Source organism: Pelophylax lessonae (assembly GCF_965119305.1).
Source record: "Pelophylax lessonae genome assembly, chromosome: 3".
Taxonomy (NCBI): domain Eukaryota; kingdom Metazoa; phylum Chordata; class Amphibia; order Anura; family Ranidae; genus Pelophylax; species Pelophylax lessonae.
The window spans coordinates 87,451,750-87,471,179 of record NC_138770.1 but is presented as its reverse complement, the minus strand read 5'-3'; the positions used below and the strand labels follow the sequence as shown (position 1 = coordinate 87,471,179).

Genomic DNA, 19,430 nt, shown 5'->3' with positions numbered 1-19,430 from the left:
CTGTAGAAAGGATCCGGTGTGCCGAGAACCAGTGGAGAGAGAGAGGGGTCCAGTTACAGGAAAGCCTACAAAGGTCGTGAGTACTGAGGATTGCCCCTGGGGGTCTGCCTAGCGTCAGAGGGGACCACTCCAGAGATGGTTCTAGGGACCCAGGAGTCAGCTAGTTTTTAAAGGGGGTGCCTGGTCACAGGACCCTGAAGTGATAAAGGGGTGTCTGCAGTTTGGGCCCTGAAGAGTCAGTGTACAGTGTGAAGTGTATAAGGTTAAGAGTTGCAGCAGCACAAGTATTTACAAGGAGCTACCTCAGCCAGTTCAGGGCTGGAGGGAGCTGTTCAGTGACTTTTGAGCTAAAGCAATGTCAGGAGTCAAGTAATCTACAGTCCAGGATCTTCTGAGTTAACAGTCAGGTTAAAGTCGAGGTTCCAGCACAAGTTCAGTGTCATAGTAACTGTAAAGCGCCAGGAAGCGATGGCCGGCATTCAGCTGGCGTTAAGACAGCGCCAACAGCCATTTTTCTTCAAGTGTCCCAAAATTGTACCTAGTTGAGCCAGAGGAATATCCCACTCATTCCCTTCTCCCATCCCCAAATACAATAAAACAAAACAAACCAAAGATGCCGGAATGGTCATTGTCTCAGTTCTCACACCTGGGGTCACAGCTCAAATGTGTTGGAGGTGTCACCGGTAACAATGGCAGACCCACATCAGGCATAAGACCTGGAAATACTGCTACAATAATAAGCAGGGCCTACAGATACCAGCCCCCCACCATGTGACTGAGTATTACTAATTATTCATACAAATAAAAAAAAAATTAACCTAGAAACCAATGCACCCAAACATTTGACAAGGCATATATTAAATCATTGAAATCTAAAAAAAAAAAAAAAAAAACCTTACTGTGAATCCATTGCTAATTGTAGTGCCCAGCAGCTGGCAACTCGCTGGAAAAAACAACTGATGACACGATTCATTTTAATGGTACCACTGCGGAATGAAGGCTCCCCAACCTTTCATCAGCTATATGAGGCAAATGTGGGGATAGTGGTGGCCACATTGCAATACGTCACAATGTGGATATATTTGGGCAATGATGTTATCCTTCTGATTTCCACCCATTTGTTTATGAAGTCAGGGATTTCCAACCATGTAAGTGAATGATGTCAGTGATTGGCAAGGATGAGGTGGATGCAAGCACCCGCCACTTCCTTAGCAACCATCCGAAGCTGTCACATTTGTCCTTGCCGAATGCCCTAAAGCTTCATAGTTCAGACAAATGTCTAAACAGCCAGTGTTCGTTTCAAACTTCCAGTGAAACTAAACCCACTGATTTAAAAAATTTAAAAAAAAGATACATTCCAGGAATGTAACTGTCCAATTTGCTTGTGCTCTCAAGCAAACTGTCAAACCATCAAATGGTGGGTGTCATAACTGATCACATCAAACAGAGGCCAAGATTGCAGCTTTTTTGGCTGAAAGTGATTTGAGGGTTTAGTTCCACTTTACCTATTTTAATACTTTAACACTTTCAACCCCTTACTGCTCAGGCTAATTTTCAGCTTTCAATGCTGTCTCACTTTGAATGACAATTGTGCAGTCATGCAACGCTGTACCCAAATGAAATATTTACCATTTTTTGAGATAGATAGAGCTTTCTTTTGGTGGTATTTAATCACCCCTGGGTTAATTTAGTAAATAAGTTTCTCCTTTAGAGCCGGTTCACATAGCAGCAACCCAACTTGCGCACCGCGACCTCGGAGAGACCTGCACGGACTTCATATCATTGAAGTCAATGCAGGTCGCTCCAGGTCGCCCCAAAGAGGCTCAGGACCCTTTTTCTAAGTCGGAGCGACTTGTGTCGCTCCTATTAGAACGGGTCCTGTGCTAATCTATGGCAGGCGACCCACGGCGACTTGTCAGGCAACCAGGTCGCCTGAAAAGTCGCCCCAGTGTGAACCGGCTCCCACTGATGTGCATTGACGAGGCTGCACTGATGATGCAGTATTGATGGGCACTGATGAGGAGGCACTAATATGCAGCACTAATGGGAACTGATAGGTTGCACTAAAGGCCAGCTTTTATGGGCACTGGTAGGCGGCACTAAAAGGCACTGTTTGGCATCGCTGGTGGGGCTGCACTTATTAGCATTGGAGATCCCCCGTCAGGAGAGCCGCTTGTTGGCTCTCCTCTTCTCACGCCCTGTTAGTGTATAGAGAAATGCCGATAACCGACACTTCCTATTTATGTGGTGATTACCATGTGATCAGCTGTGTCCAAAGAGCCTATGTCATAGGCTCTTTACTGTGATCGAAGATGCAGTGTGTTGTAGAGATACACCACACTACAGATCGCTGCACTGGGCGCCTCCGGAGCACGCACAGGCGGCTCGTTCTGAAGGACATCAAATGACATCCAATCAGAACAGGAGAGCCACCGCACAGCCATCATTTTGCTATTGGCTGGATGGGATGTAATTAAGTTCGAACCAAATACTGACCTTGTCCTGAAACTCAGTGATTGCTAAGGATGAGGTGGATGCAAGCATTTGCCACTTACTTAGCAACCATTAACAGCCAAAAGCTGTCACATTTGTCAACCCTGAACACCCTAAACATTCATAGTTTGCAAAAAATGTTTGAACAGCCAGTGTTCAGTTCAAACTTAAAGTGGAACTAAACCCATTCATTTAACCACCTACCGACCGCCCCATGCAGATATACTGCGGCAGGGCAGTTTGGCTGCGCATAATCAAGTAGATTTATGTAATTATGTGCAAGTGGTTTTGGCGGTGCGCGCTCCTTAGACACAGCAGGAAGCAGACCGCGGGAGGAGTGGGCTCAATCGCTGCTGGCCTCCACCATCTTCAGCAATACTGACAGGAGAGCCGTCTGGAATATAAACAATGCAAGACGGCTCTCCTGTCAAAGAGGCTAAGCTTAATCACCGATCTCTCTGTGCCTCTGTTCAATCCAGCGCCCCCCCCCCCAGTTAGAAAGCACATATAGGGAACACATTTAACCCCTTGATCACCCCCAGTGTTAACCCCTTCCCTGCCAGTGTCATTTAAACAGTAACAGTGGTCAATATATTACCGTCACTGGTCCCCAAAAAGTGTCACTTCGTGTCAGATTTGTCTGGCGCAATTTCGCAGTCCTGATAAAAAAATCGCTGATCACCGCCATTACTAATAAAAAAAAAATAAAAAGTCCATAAATCTATCCCGTAGTTTGTAAAAGCTATAAAACTTTTGCGCAAACCAATTATCATACGCTTTTTGGGATTTTTTTTACCAAAAATATGTTTTATTGATTTAAAAAAATATATATTGGGAATGTTTTATAGCAGAAAGTACAAAATATTGAACACTTATAAATTTTATTAATGTGTTTTTTCCACAGGGGACCACTGTCATCCCATTGCTGACCTCCACCCTAAGAGATAAAGCTTACTTTGAAAAACCAGATGAATTTTATCCTGAACATTTTCTCGATTCAGAAGGAAACCTAAAGAAGAACGATGCATTTATACCTTTCTCAATAGGTAATGTTCTTTGGGACGAGGTGATTGATGAGGTCGTGTCATGTCAGTAATCAGTAAGATACAATCATACAGATCAGAAAAGGCTTGTAGGCAGACATGGGAGTAAGTCACAAATGTGCAAGTCACAAGCAAGTCTCAAGTTAACCTTCAAGTCTCAAGCAAGTCCCAAGTTACTGTGGCACAAAGCAAGCAAGTCAAGTCGAGTCTCTGCTAGAAGTCAAGCAAGTCAAGTCAAGTCATTTATTTTGGTCAAGTCACAAATCAAGTCAAAATACTGATCTACCCTAATTTTCACCTTTAAATCAATCAGTTAACCACTTGCCAGTATCGGTACGTCACTACCCTGTGAGGCTCTGGGGAGGCCCGATGTCCGCCGGTCACTCAGTGATCGTCGGGGGAGAGAGAGAAAGGCAGGCGGCTAGTGTAAACAAGCCGCCTGTCATTCTCCCCTGTGTAGAAACAATGATCATACGGTTCTACTATGTAGGACCGTTGATCATTGTTCCTACAGCACAAGCCACAGCCAATCACAGTTAGAATCACGCCCCTAGGGACACACACAGCCCCTCCCTCTCAAATAAAGTTAACCCCTTCACTGCCAGTGTAATTTTACAGTAACAGTGCATATGTTTAGCACTGATTAGAAAATGTAGAAATGTCACTGGTAACCCCAAAAGTGTCAAAAATGTCAGTCAAGGGTCCAATCTGTCCGCCGCAATGTCGCAGTAACGCAAAAAAAAAAAAATCGCAGATCGCCGCCATTACGCATTAAAAAAAAACAACAAAAATGACAAAAATCTTTCCCTTTGTTAGTAAACGCGATAAATTTTGCGCAAACCAATCAAAATACGCTTTTTGCGATTTTCTTTAACAAACATATGTAGCATAAAACAAATTGGCCGAAACTTTGATTTTTACATTTTTTGGGGGGAATTTCATATAAAAAAAATGTGAAAAATATTGTTATTTTTGCAAAATTGACGCTCTTTTTTTGTTTATAGCGCATGATCAAAAAATCGCACAGGTGATCAAATACCACCAAAAGAAAGCTCTGTTTGTGGGGAAAAAAGGACGTCAAATTCGTTTAGGTACAGCGTCGCACGACCGCGCAATTGTCCGTTAAATTCACGCAGTGCCGAATTGCAAAATACCCCCTGGTCTTTCAGTAGCCAAATCCTCCGGGGCTTAAGTGGTTAAAAGTCAGTGGTCAGGAAAGGTTTTGTTTTATTTTCAACATTAACAAAACTGCTTAGTGCTTTTTTCTTGGCATATTAAAGAAACACTTTGAATGCCCAAACAGCTCAAAATCCTTCATCCGGTCATGTTTCAACACCACAGTCACTAAAAACATGTTAAGTATTTCCATTGTTAAAAAGCCAGTGTCCTAAAAATCAGAACACACTGAGGTGTTTTAAGTGACTGTGGTGTCAGAAACATAACAGGCACATTCATTTTGCTTTAACACATCTTGAGAAAATGCAAATATTTAATAACTTAAAAAAGTAAAGTCATTTTGAGTCATATGTCTCAAGTCAAAGTCAAGTCTCAAGTCATGAATACCAAGTCAAAGTCAAGTCGAGTCTTTTATTAATTTTAGTCAAGCAAGTCTCAAGTCCTCAAACTGGTGACTTAAGTTTGACTTAAGTCAAGTCATGTGACTCAAGTCCCCCACCTCTGCTTGTAGGATTTCAGGAAATTCCCAGAGTTAGAACATTTTCCAGTAAGGCATCTAGGTAAATTCAACTAAATTGTTCTTTAATGTTGAAGGTGTTTTATAGCTTATTCAAGCCACTTCTCAACCTCCAATGAGTGTCAGGAATATACCCCAGAATTTATATCCACGCAGGTACCACAAACACCTAAATCAAATCACAGAAACAAAGAGGACAACTGGTTTGCAAGAAGCCTTAAAGTGGCCTTCTTTTGTCAAACTGGAAGAACCATCCTCGAACAGGGTTGGTGGCCTTCAACACCATCTGTCTTCCACATACAATGCGGTTTTAACATCTCTAACTTGATCTGATAATAATTCATACTTTCAACCATGCACATGTTCAGATTTCCTGACACCAAAGGATGGGATTTTATAACTAGACCAGCCTGGTTCCACATCTTTCAAACATTTCATCCTGTTTTTGGACAATCACCATCTGCCTTCACACATTCCATGGTGACTGGATATTAAAGCGGAGTTCCAGCCATTCACTCACCTGTCCAACGGTCCAGCGATGCGGCCGCCCGAAGCCTCGATCCTCTCCCTCGGCGCCGGCATCACTGCTGTGGGCACCCGGCTGTGATACCTTGCGGCTTCACAGCCGGGTACCCACTGCGCATGCGCGAGTTGTGCTGCACGCCGTGATTGGCCGGCAATCTTCTGGGACCTTTGACATGTCCCAGAAGATTGCAGGGAGGGAGGGGGAGAGGAGAACTTCCGCTCAGGGCGCCGCGGCGCTCCGAGCGGAAGTGGGATCGGGTACCTGTCAAAACTAGGTACCCGCTCCCCCCCCAAAAAAATGACATGCCAAATGTGGCATGTCAGGGGGTCAGGACTCCCTAAAGCGGAAGTTCCACTTTTGGGTGGAACTCCGCTTTAACCACTTCAATGTACTATAGGCTGGACGGGCCTTTCGTCGATCCAGGTGGACATCATATGATGTCCTCCCAGATTGCACCACGCTGCAGTGCGATCTGTCACCACATGTGTCTCCCGGACACAGCCAAAAACTGATCACTGTGCCAGCCCGATGCTGGTATCATGTGACCGTTGTAACCAATCACAGCAGGTCACATGACTTCCTTTGTTTTCTTTTTGTTTTTCCTCATGGCTTCCTTTTAAGCCATCCATTGTATACAATTGTGTTGCTAGCAGTAACTGGGCACATTGATCACATGTTACAGACTGGGCCAATCACAGCCCATCTGTGCCATGTGATCAGCTGTGGCCAATCACAGCTAATCACAACTGAATGAACCGATTTTATTCTTTAAAATGCTTGCTTATAGCAATGAAGGAGACTGAAAGAGAAAATCAAGTGACCTGGGCCGGGCCAGTAGAGTAAAGGGGGAGGAGCTCTCCACCGTGTGAGGAGACCCCATGTCGGGATAGGAGTTACAGGAGACACAGGAAGAAAGCCAAAGACACTGAGACTTGTCAAGGAGGGGGAACCGAGTGATCTGCAAGACTCTGCATTCACTATATCTGATCCCCCCAGGGCGGTGTACAAGCGCAGTCTGATTCCTGTTGGCGTACGCCACAGGAATCCACGCCATCTGGTAAGTGAGCTACCTTACCAACTATCACTTTGCGGTGGCCGCAGACATCACTTTACCAGCATTATTTGCACCTATAAGACTTTATAGCACCATTGCACTTTTTTCTTCTTTTTTAAGCAGTATCCCGGACTTTTATTGAAGTAATTCACTATCACTTTGTATTACTGCATATGGTTTACAGCATGTTTTAATCAGCAATTTTTATGGAATTTCATTGAATTAATTTAACTTTACTGTTCTTATTGTCATAATCACATTGTACTGGCAGTATATATGCACATTTATATGCACTTTATTTTTTTATGTATGTGAGCTATCGCAGCATTCTAAATCACTAAAGCACTTTATTAAGTCTTCACAATTCACTCAAGGTTAGCGCAGTATTTCTTACATATCACAAACATAATATTTAAAAAAATAAAATAAAAACCTGATCACTAGAGATGTATAGAACTGTTCGCCGGCGAACAGTTCCCGGCGAACTTCGCATGTTCGCGTTCGCCGCTGCGGGCGAACATATGCGATGTTCGGTCCGCCCCCCATAATACATCATTGAGGCAAACTTTGACCCTGAACCTCACAGTCAGCAGACACATTTCCAGCCAATCAGCGTACCTCCCTCCCACACCCTCCCACCTCCTATAAATAAGCAAGGGCAGCATCCATCTTAGATCATTCTGAAGCAGTGTGTGTAGTGAGAGTAGGGAGAGAGCTGCTGCTGCTGCTGCTGCTGTTAAGCTAGGGACAGTTAGTCAGTGTTCCTGGTCTTGCAGTGTTCTTGGTCCACTACTGCTGTAAGGACAGCACCCCAAAAAGCCCTTCTAAGGGCTGGTATTTGTGTAATTTTATATATATATATATATATATATCTAGCGTCCCCAAAAGCCCTTTTAAGGGCTGGTAATTGAGTTGTTTCTTCTTATATATATATATATCTATCTATCTAGTGTCCCCAAAAGCCCTTTTAAGGGCTGGTAATTGAGGTTTTTTTTTTTTATTTATATATATACATATATATATATATATATTTAGCGTCCCCAAAAGCCCTTTTAAGGGCTGGTAAGGTAATAGAGTTTTTTCTATATATATATATATATATATATATATATATATATATATATATATATATATTGTACACTATGACTGCAGTTGCCTGCCCGCTGTGTGTGAGAGGCCACAGACCTACCACAGACTGTACTGTGTGCACACCACACTCATTTCGGGTGGCACAGGCACAGTACCTGGCATTTTAAAAAATATTTTTTTTTTCCCTCTGTCATAATTGCAGTGAGTGCTGTGTCAGGTCCACAGAGTGCACTGTACCCACTGCAGTGCACTGCCCACCACTGATATATATACGGTGGCACAGCATCTTGTTGCAATAAATTGAAAAAAAAAATATATTTTTTATTATTGCAGTTGCCTGGGCTGCCAGTGACTGTCAGGTCCACAGAGTGTACTGTGCCCACTGCAGTGCCACTGTGTGCCCACCTACCACTCATATATAAGGTGGCACAGCAGCTTGCAAAGTAAAAAAATATATATTTTTTTTATAATTGCAGTTGCCTGGGTGCCAGTGACTGTCAGGTCCACAGAGAGTGTACTGTGCCACTGCCCACCCACCACTGATATATAAGGTGGCACAGCAGCTTGCAAAGTAAAAAAAAATATATATATTTTTTAAATTGCAGTTGCCTGGGTGCCAGTGACTGCTGTCAGGTCCACAGAGAGTGTACTGTGCCACTGCCCACCCACCACTGATATATAAGGTGGCACAGCAGCTTGCAAAGTAAAAAAAAATATATATATTTTTTAAATTGCAGTTGCCTGGGTGCCAGTGACTGCTGTCAGGTCCACAGAGAGTGTACTGTGCCACTGCCCACCCACCACTGATATATAAGGTGGCACAGCAGCTTGCAAAGTAAAAAAAAATATATATATTTTTTAAATTGCAGTTGCCTGGGTGCCAGTGACTGCTGTCAGGTCCACAGAGAGTGTACTGTGCCACTGCCCACCCACCACTGATATATAAGGTGGCACAGCAGCTTGCACTCATAGTACAACAGTAACAACACATTAAAAAAAATGACAGGCAGAGGCAGGCCACCCCGCAAGGGCCGTCGTGGTCGTGGTGCTGTGATTTCCTAAGGCCCTAGAATAATGCCCAGTGTTCAGAGGCCACCACAGACCCTGAACTCAAAAAATTGAGGCCATAGTTGACTGGCTTACACAGGACACCCAATCATCTACAGCTTCCGCTCGGAACCTTAATGTACCATCCTCCTCCAGCTCAGCTTCGGGCACCTCTCAATTTACCACTCGCCAGCCCGCCGGCACCACCACCAACACTAGCACCACAGCCGCTTCACTTGATCCATCAGAGGAGTTATTTTCACATCAGTTGGAAGAAATAAGTGATGCGCAACTATTAGTGCCAGAGGATGTAGATAACGGGGATATGTCTCAGTCAGGCAGCATTATACACATGGATGTACATTGTGATGATGATGTTGTACCTGCTGCTGCTGCCTTTGCTGAGTTGTCAAGTGAAGCGGCTGATGATGACGATGTGTCTGTGGATGTCACCTGGGTGCCTGCTCGAAGAGCAGAAGAAGAGGGGGAAAGTTCAGATGGGGAGACAGAGAGGAGGAGGAGACGAGTTGGAAGCAGGGGGAGGAGGTCATCGCAAGGAGCTAGTGGCGCAGTCAGACAGCATGTAGATTCGGCACCCGGGGTCAGCCAGACAGCACGCCATTCAACGCAAGCTGTTGCCACCACCAGAATGCCGTCCTTGCAAAGCTCAGCAGTGTGGCATTTTTTTTGTGTGTCTGCCTCTGATATCAGCGATGCCATTTGTAACCTGTGCCAAAAGAAACTGAGTCGTGGGAAGTCCAACACCCACCTAGGTACAACTGCTTTGCGAAGGCACATGATCTCACATCACAAACGCCTATGGGATCAACACATGAGTAAAAGCAGCACACAAACTGAAAGCCACCATCCTCCTCCTGGTCCTGCATCTTCAGCCACGTCAACCACTGCTGTCCTCCATGCCCCCTATCAACAACCCGCCCCTCCGCCTCTCACCTTCAGCAGTTCCTGCTCACCTGCCCACAGTCAGGTGTCTGTCAAGGAAATGTTTGAGCGTAAGAAGCCAATCTCGCAGAGTCACCCCCTTGCCCGGCGTCTGACAGCTGGCTTGTCGGAACTCTTAGCCCGCCAGCTTTTACCATACAAGCTGGTGGAGTCTGAGGCCTTCAAAAAATTTGTCGCTATTGGGACACCGCAGTGGAAGGTACCCGGCCGAAATTATTTTTCACAAAAGGCAATCCCCAACCTGTACTCTATTGTGGAAAAGGAAATCATGTCCCGTCTGGCACACAGTGTTGGGGCAAGGGTCCATCTGACCACTGATAGCTGGTCTGCAAAGCACGGTCAGGGCAGGTATATAACTTACACTGCGCATTGGGTAAACCTGCTGGCGGCTGCCAAGCATGGAATGCGTGGCTCTGCTGCAGAGGAGTTGGTGACACCGCCACGACTTGCAGGCAGGCCTGTTGCCACCTCCTCTACTCCTCCTACTCCATCCTCTTTGCTAACCTCCTCGGCTGAGTCCTCTTCTGCTGTTGCGTCTTGCTCCACACCAACTGCACCCCCCCAGCTCCCCAGGGGCTATTCCACATGCCGGATACGACAGTGTCACTCTGTCTTGGGGTTGACTTGCCTGAAAGCAGAGAGTCACACCGGACCAGCACTACTGTCCGCCCTGAACGCACAGGTGGATCAGTGGCTGACCCCGCACCAACTGGAGATCGGCAAAGTGGTGTGTGACAACGGCAGCAATTTGTTGGCGGCATTGAATTTGGGCAAGTTGACACATGTGCCGTGCATGGCACATGTGTTGAATCTGATTGTGCAACGTTTTGTGCAGAAGTACCCAGGCTTACAGGACGTCCTCAAGCAAGCCAGGAAGGTGTGTGGCCATTTCAGGCGTTCCTACACGGCCATGGCGCACTTTGCAGATATTCAGCGGCGAAACAACATGCCAGTGAGGCGCTTGATTTGCGACAGCCCGACACGTTGGAATTCAACACTGCTAATGTTCGACCGCCTGCTCCAACAAGAAAAAGCGGTCAACGAGTATTTGTATGACCGGGGTGCTAGGACAGCCTCTGCGGAGCTGGGTATTTTTTTGCCACGTTACTGGACGCTCATGCGCAATGCCTGTAGGCTCATGCGTCCTTTTGAGGAGGTGACAAACCTAGTGAGTCGCACCGAAGGCACCATCAGCGTCATCATCCCATATGTTTTTTTCCTGGAGCGTGCCCTGCGAAGAGTGCTGGATCAGGCCGTAGATGAGCGTGAAGAGGAAGAGGAAGAGTTGTGGTCACCATCACCACCACCAGAAACAGCCTTACCATCGATTGCTGGACCTGCGGCAACACTGGAAGAGGAGTGTGAGGAAGAGGAGTCAGAGGAGGAATGTGGCTTTGAGGAGGAGGAACACCAACCACAGCAGGCATCCCAGGGTGCTCGTTGTCACCTATTTGGTACCCGTGGTGTTGTACGTGGCTGGGGGGAAGAACACACCTTCAATGACATCAGTGAGGATGAGGAATTGGACATGAGTAGCTCGGCATCCAACCTTGTGCAAATGGGGTCTTTCATGCTGTCATGCCTGTTGAGGGACCCTCGTATAAAAAGGCTGAAGGAGAACGACCTGTACTGGGTGGCCACGCTACTAGACCCCCGGTATAAGCAGAAAGTCTGTGATATGTTACCCAATTACCGGCAGTCGCAAAGGATGCAGCAGCTACAAAATAAGTTAAAAAGTATGCTTTACACAGCATATAAGGGTGATGTCACAGCACAACGGGAATCCAACAGGGGAAGAGGTGAAAGTAATCCTCCTCCTACCACCACAACCACGCCGGCAAGGACAGGACGCTTTACAGACGTCTTGTTGATGGAGGACATGCGGAGCTTTTTTAGTCCTATGCATCGCCACAGCCCTTCGGGGTCCACCCTCAGAGAACGACTCGACCGACAGGTAGCAGACTACCTTGCCTTAACTGCAGATATCGACACTCTGAGGAGCGATTATCCCCTTGACTACTGGGTGTGCAGGCTTGACCTGTGGCCTGAGCTATCCCAATTTGCAATTGAACTTCTGGCCTGCCCCGCTTCAAGTGTGCTGTCAGAAAGGACCTTCAGCGCAGCAGGAGGTATTGTCACTGAGAAGAGAAGTCGCCTAGGTCAAAAAAGTCTTGATTACCTCACGTTTATTAAGATGAATGAGGCATGGATCCCGAAGGGACTGACAGTGGGGGATGCATTTGACTAAAAAAGGCCTGGTGATGACTGAGATGCCTTGGCCTAAAAATGGTCCACACGCTGCTGTATGTAATCATTCTCTGCATGCCGGATGACTTACGTGACGTCTCCGCCACCAACTACGGTTCAAGCCGCAATGTTTTAGTGCACTTTTTGCCTTAAAACCTCAATTTTTCAGGCCGCTGCTACAGCAGCGGCTGCAACAATACCTGCTTTTTCATGCATGTGTACATGCCTAATTTTTCTGGCCTCTGGTGCTACACTGTGGCTGCAAAAAAACAAAAAACAAAAAAAAAGGCACATACATGTGTCAATTCCCCTTCGTGATCGTTACCTTGTCGTGGTGAAGGGGCTTGCGTATCACAATGAAGCGATCACCTCTAGGATTGTGTTGGCACACCCCAGATGATAAGGTCCTTGCTTCATTGTGTACAGACCAAAAGCGATCCGCAGGATAATTTTTCATAGAAAAAACATTCATTTTCTTTCATTCTTTCTGCGGAGCTGGGTATTTTTTGGCCGCGTTACTGAATGCTCATGAACAATGGCTGTAGGCTCATGCGTCCTTTTGCGGAGGTGACAACCCTGGTGGTCAGTCGAACCCAAGGCAACATCATCGACCTCATCCCATATGCGTTTTTTCTGGAGCGTGCCCTGTGAAGAGTACTGGATCAGGCTGTAGATGAGCATGAAGAGGAAGTTGTGGTCCCCATCACCACCAGAAGCAGCCTTGTCGTTGTCAATTGCTGGACCTGTGGCAACGCAGAGAGAGGAGTCTGAAGAAGAGAAGTCAGAGGAGGAAGGTGGCTTTGAGGAGGTGGAATACCAGCCACAGCAGGCATCCCAGGGTGTTGTACGTGGCTGGGTGGAGGAAGAGACCTTCAATGATGTCAGTGAGGACAAGGAACGGGACATGGCTAGCTTGGTATCCAACCTTGTGCAAATGGGGAGTTTGCGGTTGTGCAAATGGACTGACTGACTGTTAAACGGGGAGTTTGGTCTGTCAGAGTTTGGTCTGTCACTGTGAAGCGGGCGACGGGCGTAACCCTTACACTACTTGACCGATAAAACATCATACCTGATCGTATTCACACACTGGATGTTTTAGTGCTGGTTTACACTGCCGCTACCACTAAAGTAGCGTCGCTTCCAGTGCGACTTTGGCGCGACTTAGCGCGACTTTGGCGCGACCTCATCGCGAGGCGACTTTTTATTTGGCCAATCACAATATCATGTTTTGTGACCGTCACCTAATTTCCTTTCCCTGTTTTTTGTTTTACATATTTCCCCATGTGTGCAGTGTTGTCTGTGTCATAGCTCAACTGATAGGCATGTTTGCCTTGGCATATCATATTTCAGCTTGCCAGAAAGAAAAAAAGACAGCTGGAAAGACACTGCATTAGTTTCCTACTAAAAATTATAAGAAAATGCTGTTTTTTTTTGGGTTCTGGACATACTACAGAGCTGAAACTTGACAGGTACACTTTTTAGACCCCCCAGACACTAAATACAAAAAATGACATGCCTGCCTAAAAAAATGCCCGCTAAATGCCTGCAAGAGAAAAAGCCAGCCGCAGAGAAGCCGTATTCCTGAAAATATAAGAAAAATGCTGTTTTTTAGGGGTTCTGGACATGCTACAGAGCTGAAACTTGACAGGTACACTTTTTAGACCCCCCAGACACTAAATACAAAAAATGACATGCCTGCCTAAAAAAATGCCCGCTAAATGCCTGCAAGAGAAAAAGCCAGCCGCAGAGAAGCCGTATTCCTGAAAATATAAGAAAAATGCTGTTTTTTAGGGGTTCTGGACATGCTACAGAGCTGAAACTTGACAGGTACACTTTTTAGACCCCCCAGATGCTAAATCCAAAGAAATTTTTTATTTTTATTTTTTTTTTAATTTTTCCAATAATTGGCTCTCTATCAAAAAATTATAATTTTTGAGAACTTCTTTTTTGCGTGATCCCTCTCCGGCATGCCACAGTCCAGGTGTTAGTCCCCTTGAAACAACTTTTCCATCACTATTGTGGCCAGAAAGAGTCCCTGTGTGTTTTAAAATTCGCCTACCTATTGAAGTCTATGGCGGTTCGCCCGGTTCGCCGGTTCGCGAACATTTGCCGATGTTCGCGTTCGCCGTTCGCGAACGGCGAATTTTAGGTTCGCGACATCACTACTGATCACATCGTCAGAGCAATAACAATAAAATATCCAAATTTTGCACTAGGACAAAAAAAAAAAAAACAACCAAAACAGATCCCAAAAAGTAAATGAGTCCAATGAAAGAGTCCTAAACAGCTAGCACAAAGTCCTATTGGTGAAGTATGATACAGTAGAGTCAAATAAACAGCAGCGCTCAAAGTATATCCCAGATAATCCTCCGGTGACATAGGCACAAAAACTGAGAGGAAAATAATAGATCCACTACCAAAGGAAAGAAACACACTGTCTCTTACCAGATATTAATAACTACTGGGTTGAGTAGCAGTCAAAGTAAGCTCATATGCATCATTTGGTCAATGAGTCCAGATCCCTTAGAGGCATGAAGGCAGACTCCAAACCATAAACATAGGGAAATAAAAGGCAGTCATTGCACAGACAACTCAAAGCAGTTTATTTAACAAATATAATCTGCACACAGGGTACTTTCTCCAACAGAACAAGCATGAAAAAACACAAGGGTAGTGGTGTATATTAGTTTCAAACCAGAAACATGGCCGACCTCCAATGGCATGCAGTATCAATGTTACATAGCTAAGCTCCTGCCAACGCGTTTCGTCATAGATTACATAATCAGGGTAACTACTATGGTAACATTATATTGCTCTGATCAAAATGTGTTAAAAAATACATACATTTTAAAAAAATTATAATTTTTTTTCCGTACTGTCACCAATCATTGTCCCTGATTAGCACCAGACCATTTATATGACGACGCTGTACTGCACTGGTGACATTATGTAAAAAAACAAAAAGTTAGAACAAAAAATTACAACTTAAAAAAACTCGCCATGCGCCTCTTACTAAATACCTTGGACTGTCTACTTTCCAAAAAGTCATTTGGGGGGTATTTGTACGGTTCTGACATTTTTAGGCCTCAAGAAATGAGATAGGCCATGAGTACATTAGGATTGATCAATTTTCAGATATATGCCATTGTTTGTGGTCTCTAAAACTTTCCTACAGACTATATAATACACTGATTTTGGGTTATTTTCACCAAAGAAATGTAGCAGAATACATTTTGGCCTACATTTATGAAGAAAGCTTATTTATTTGCAACATTTTATAATAGAAATTAAGAAAAACATGTTTTTCTTTTCAAAATTCTCTGTATATTTTTGTTTATTTAGCAAAAAATAAAAAATACATAAAAATAACCCAGTGGTGAATAAATACCACCAAAAGAAAGCTCTATTTGTGTCAACAAAGTGATAAAAATGTAGTTTGGGTACAGTGTTGCATGACCGCTCAATTGTCATTCAAAGTGGGACAGCGCTGAAAGCTGAAAATTGGCCTGGGCAAGGGGGTAAGGGCCTAGTGGTTGAGTGCTTGGGTTCAGACATTCCTAATCTTAAAAACCCTTTTACCTTCACTGTTGTAACATTTATGAGAGGAGACCAGTGTGCTTCCATTACTGATCTCCTCTGCGTTGCTTGGACCAGGAATGGCTCAGTTTTGAGAACTTGGAGCCAGTATGACTCGCATCATTTTGGCAGCTTGAATTTTGACAGCATTCAGAAATGTTAGCACTGAGCTACGTTTTAATGCTTTCTTTCCTTTACCAGGTAAGAGAAGCTGTGCTGGAGAAAATTTGGCAAAGATGGAGTTGTTCCTGTTTTTTACAACACTGCTGCAAAACTTCACCTTCCAGGCCCCTCCTGGTGCTGTGTTGGACCTGACTCCTGCTCTGGGGTTCACCAATGCCCCCTTACCATATAAGATGTGTGCTATACATCGCAGTTAGAACAAAGCCAAGCCAATCTATGACCATGGTTGACCACATGGAAAAAAAGGACTTTTGTTTTGTAAAAACTTGAAATAAAAATCTACTTTTAAGAAAAAAAAATTAACTTCAAGTTAATTACATCAATTACATGGATATTTGGAAAAGTAATTGCGGATTCTTCCCTGCTTGTTATGATGTTCTGTGGATTATATTTTATTCAACTGCATCTGCAACAGATTTATATATTGAAAGTCTGATTTTAAATACCCTTCACGTTTATACATGCGGCTGTCTGTGGTTTGTAGGTCATTATTATTTTATTGTGTGTGCCAAGCTGCATTCCTCAAGAGCCATTCAGTGAAGCTGGGATGTCACATTTTCTACAGCCAAAACCAGGTACCTACAAAAGACTTAGCAGAAAAACACATCAAAGTACTTTACTTAGAAATAGGGATGGTCCAGATGTTCGAGTCGAACGTACGTTTAACTTGGAACATCGGGTGTTCGTGTGTTCGCTGAACACATGAAAAATAGGGGAGTTCATTGGGCTGTTCGCCCCATAATGCACTGCGCTCTCACAGTGCATTGGTTGCTGGTTGGCCAAAGCATGCACCTGACCTGTATGCTTTGGCCAATCAGAGCAAAATGTACTGTGAAAGCCATAATTTGGCCAAAGGCAGGGTGCCTTTGGCCAATCATGGCTCAGGGGCTAAGTTCACGCCTGCACACTATATAAGGCTGCTTACAAGGCAGCCTTGCATAGTGTGCGTTATTGACAGACACAGCTCCATATTCTTCTTAACCATTAGGTTATGCTGCCCCCTACAGGAGTAGGACACTAGGCAGGAAAAAAACTTTACCACGCCTATGGAGCAGTCTCTGAGGGCATACACCCACTCACTCTGCTATAGGATTCAGTTTGTTTCTGCCTAGTTTAGGAGTAGGACCCAGTTCCCTGCTGGAACTTCAGTCTTAGCATGTTTTTTATTTGAAAGGAAACCTTTTGTTAAAATTAATTTTTTTTTTTAGCTAGTTATGTTCCTGAGAGAACTACAATCAACAGCCAGACTGGGCGTCAGACTGGATATGCTAGATCCTTAAGGTCTTCCAGTTTGGCCAGCAAGTTTGCAGGTTATAGCCCTGCGCTAGGCATCACCACGACAGAGCCCCAATGGATGGGGACTGACCCGCGAGTGAAAACACCTTGCTGGGATGCACACGACCTGGTTTGGCCTGAGTTGCAGCGTATCCCTTGACCGTCAGCACCCCCTATTCCAAGATGGGGAGGTGGGCTGCTCAGAGTGGTGCCCATTCAGTCCATGGTGTGGTAAGTAGTGTCCCCCCTCCCACTTTGTGGTCTCTCAGGGTGGACATGGGCCACTCCTTGGGATGGTTAGACCCCCTGGTTCCTTTCCATTTCCCCAGCCCCTCTAACAATCTGACCGAGTGCCTGACTAAGCTGACTGGGCTGAGCGAACAGGACAGCCGACAGATGTGGGCCGCACACGGTTGGATCGGGCCAAAAAATTAGGCCACGGCTTTACGGCCTACTAGCGGCTGTCCAGGTACCTGACCAAGCTGTCCGAGGGCCTTATTAAGCTGAGCGGATGCCGATGGATTGCCTCATGCAGCTGATTCGGGCCAAAAATTGAGGCCCCAACTTGCTGCTGATGGAGCTGGCTGTTCGAGTGACTGATCAGGCAGTCCGAGCTCCTAACCAAGCTGTCTGAGCTGCTGATCAAACTAACAGAGCTGACGGCGGACTAGCGACCGGATCAGGCTCCAAATTTAGGCTGCGGCTTTGTGGCCTACTCACGGCTGGCTGACCGAGCTGCTGGCCAAGCTGATCGAGCTGTTGACCAGGCTGTTTGAGCTTCTGCCTGGGGTGATAGAGCGGCGTATGGACGTCAGCCCCCCCCCCCCTCAGGGGGGTGGACACATGGACTGCCTGGCGCCCCCCCCTTGAACCAGGGTGCTCTGTGCGGGCATTATTGTGTGGGGGTACATTGGCTGCGTGTCGGTGTCACGGCGGGCTCCTTCCTTTTCTAAGGGGCTATGTCCTTTTATGTCCTTTATGGTGGGCTACCCATAAGTCTAATAGGTAGTCCTTTTGTGGACCTTTAACCGGCGTCTCCTTGCGGGACTGTGGTCGGCGACCTCCCCTGCTTGTTATGTTCTCAGTGAGCTTAGCATATAGCGACTCTACTTGGTCTGCGTCCACGCACTTTGGGTGCCCTGCGGTGAAGATGCTTCCTTTTTTACTGCACATGTGCATGCAAGGGCGCTGGTGGCTGCACTGATTGTATCGGTGCAGAAAATTTTAACATGGGGGGCATAGGTTCCCTCGGGGGCCCACAGATCCCCTAAAAACAGCAAAGGTACTCCATTTTCCCACCTACTGTGACAAAATTGTTGCGAGTCAATGGAGTTGTTCTAAACGCAATAATGGTAACCACGCATGGTGTGGTTAGAAAGCTAGTCTGTGGACTAGGCTTCTCAAAAGGATCTATCAGATCTCCCCTTTACAGGGGACGGCCATTTTGGGTCTTTGTTGGATGAACTGATCAACGGACTCACAGGTGGGAAGAATAATCTTCTACCTCTATCCACTAGGGCAAGTCACCACGCAATAGGTGGGACCCTTATTTTCCAGCATACAGGCGGCCCCTTCATGCCTCCGGCATGCAGGAGAAAGCACCTAAGCCATTTAGGTCATCTGGGGGTTCCAAGATTACGTGGTCGGGTAAGCCGAGAACAGGCCCCTCCAAATCTGCGGACATATCTTCATCTGCACGAAGGGACGCCCTCACCCGTATCTGGGGTGGGGGGACATCTGCGTTTTCTGTCCTGACGAGCATCTAATCACCATTGATTGTATATTGAGATGTATATTGACATCCATATCACCATTGCCATTTAGTGATATATAGTTTGGAAGAGGTCACTAGTTTAGCACAGAGTACTTTTTGATTTTATCACTATATATTTATATATATTATCACCAGAAGCACTGTTTGTGGTTGTGACATATTTATATATTTTTTTATGTGTATTACATGCTATATTATGATTTTACACATTCATCAACATTATTAACTGATTGTTTATATGATTTTTTTATACACTAGTGGTATTATTTATTTATTCATCACTTTATATCACCCATAACCTTTGAAGCACGGTACTCCCCCCCCCCCCCCCCCCCCTTATCTCATTTCTGTAACTGTGTGGTTAACAGCAACAGTACCTGCGGCATTGAGGGCAAACTCCCTGGCCAATTTTTTGAACAACTGGTGTGATAGACCAGTGGCCCCCCAATACCACATATTGAAGTGGG

At 45.4% G+C, this 19,430-nt stretch overlaps 1 protein-coding gene across 1 annotated transcript in view; it reads left to right on the top strand.

Annotated features, from left to right (window-relative positions):
- Positions 1 to 16,153, top strand: part of LOC309550375 (uncharacterized protein) — a 210,783-nt gene extending 194,630 nt beyond the window's left edge. The window contains exons 19-20 of the mRNA XM_082250770.1: positions 3,398 to 3,539; positions 15,933 to 16,153. Coding sequence (XP_082106896.1) covers positions 3,398 to 3,539; positions 15,933 to 16,111 — 321 coding nt within the window. The 3' untranslated portion in view covers positions 16,112 to 16,153. The remainder of the gene's footprint in view (positions 1 to 3,397; positions 3,540 to 15,932) is intronic.
- Positions 16,154 to 19,430: the final 3,277 nt, after the last annotated feature.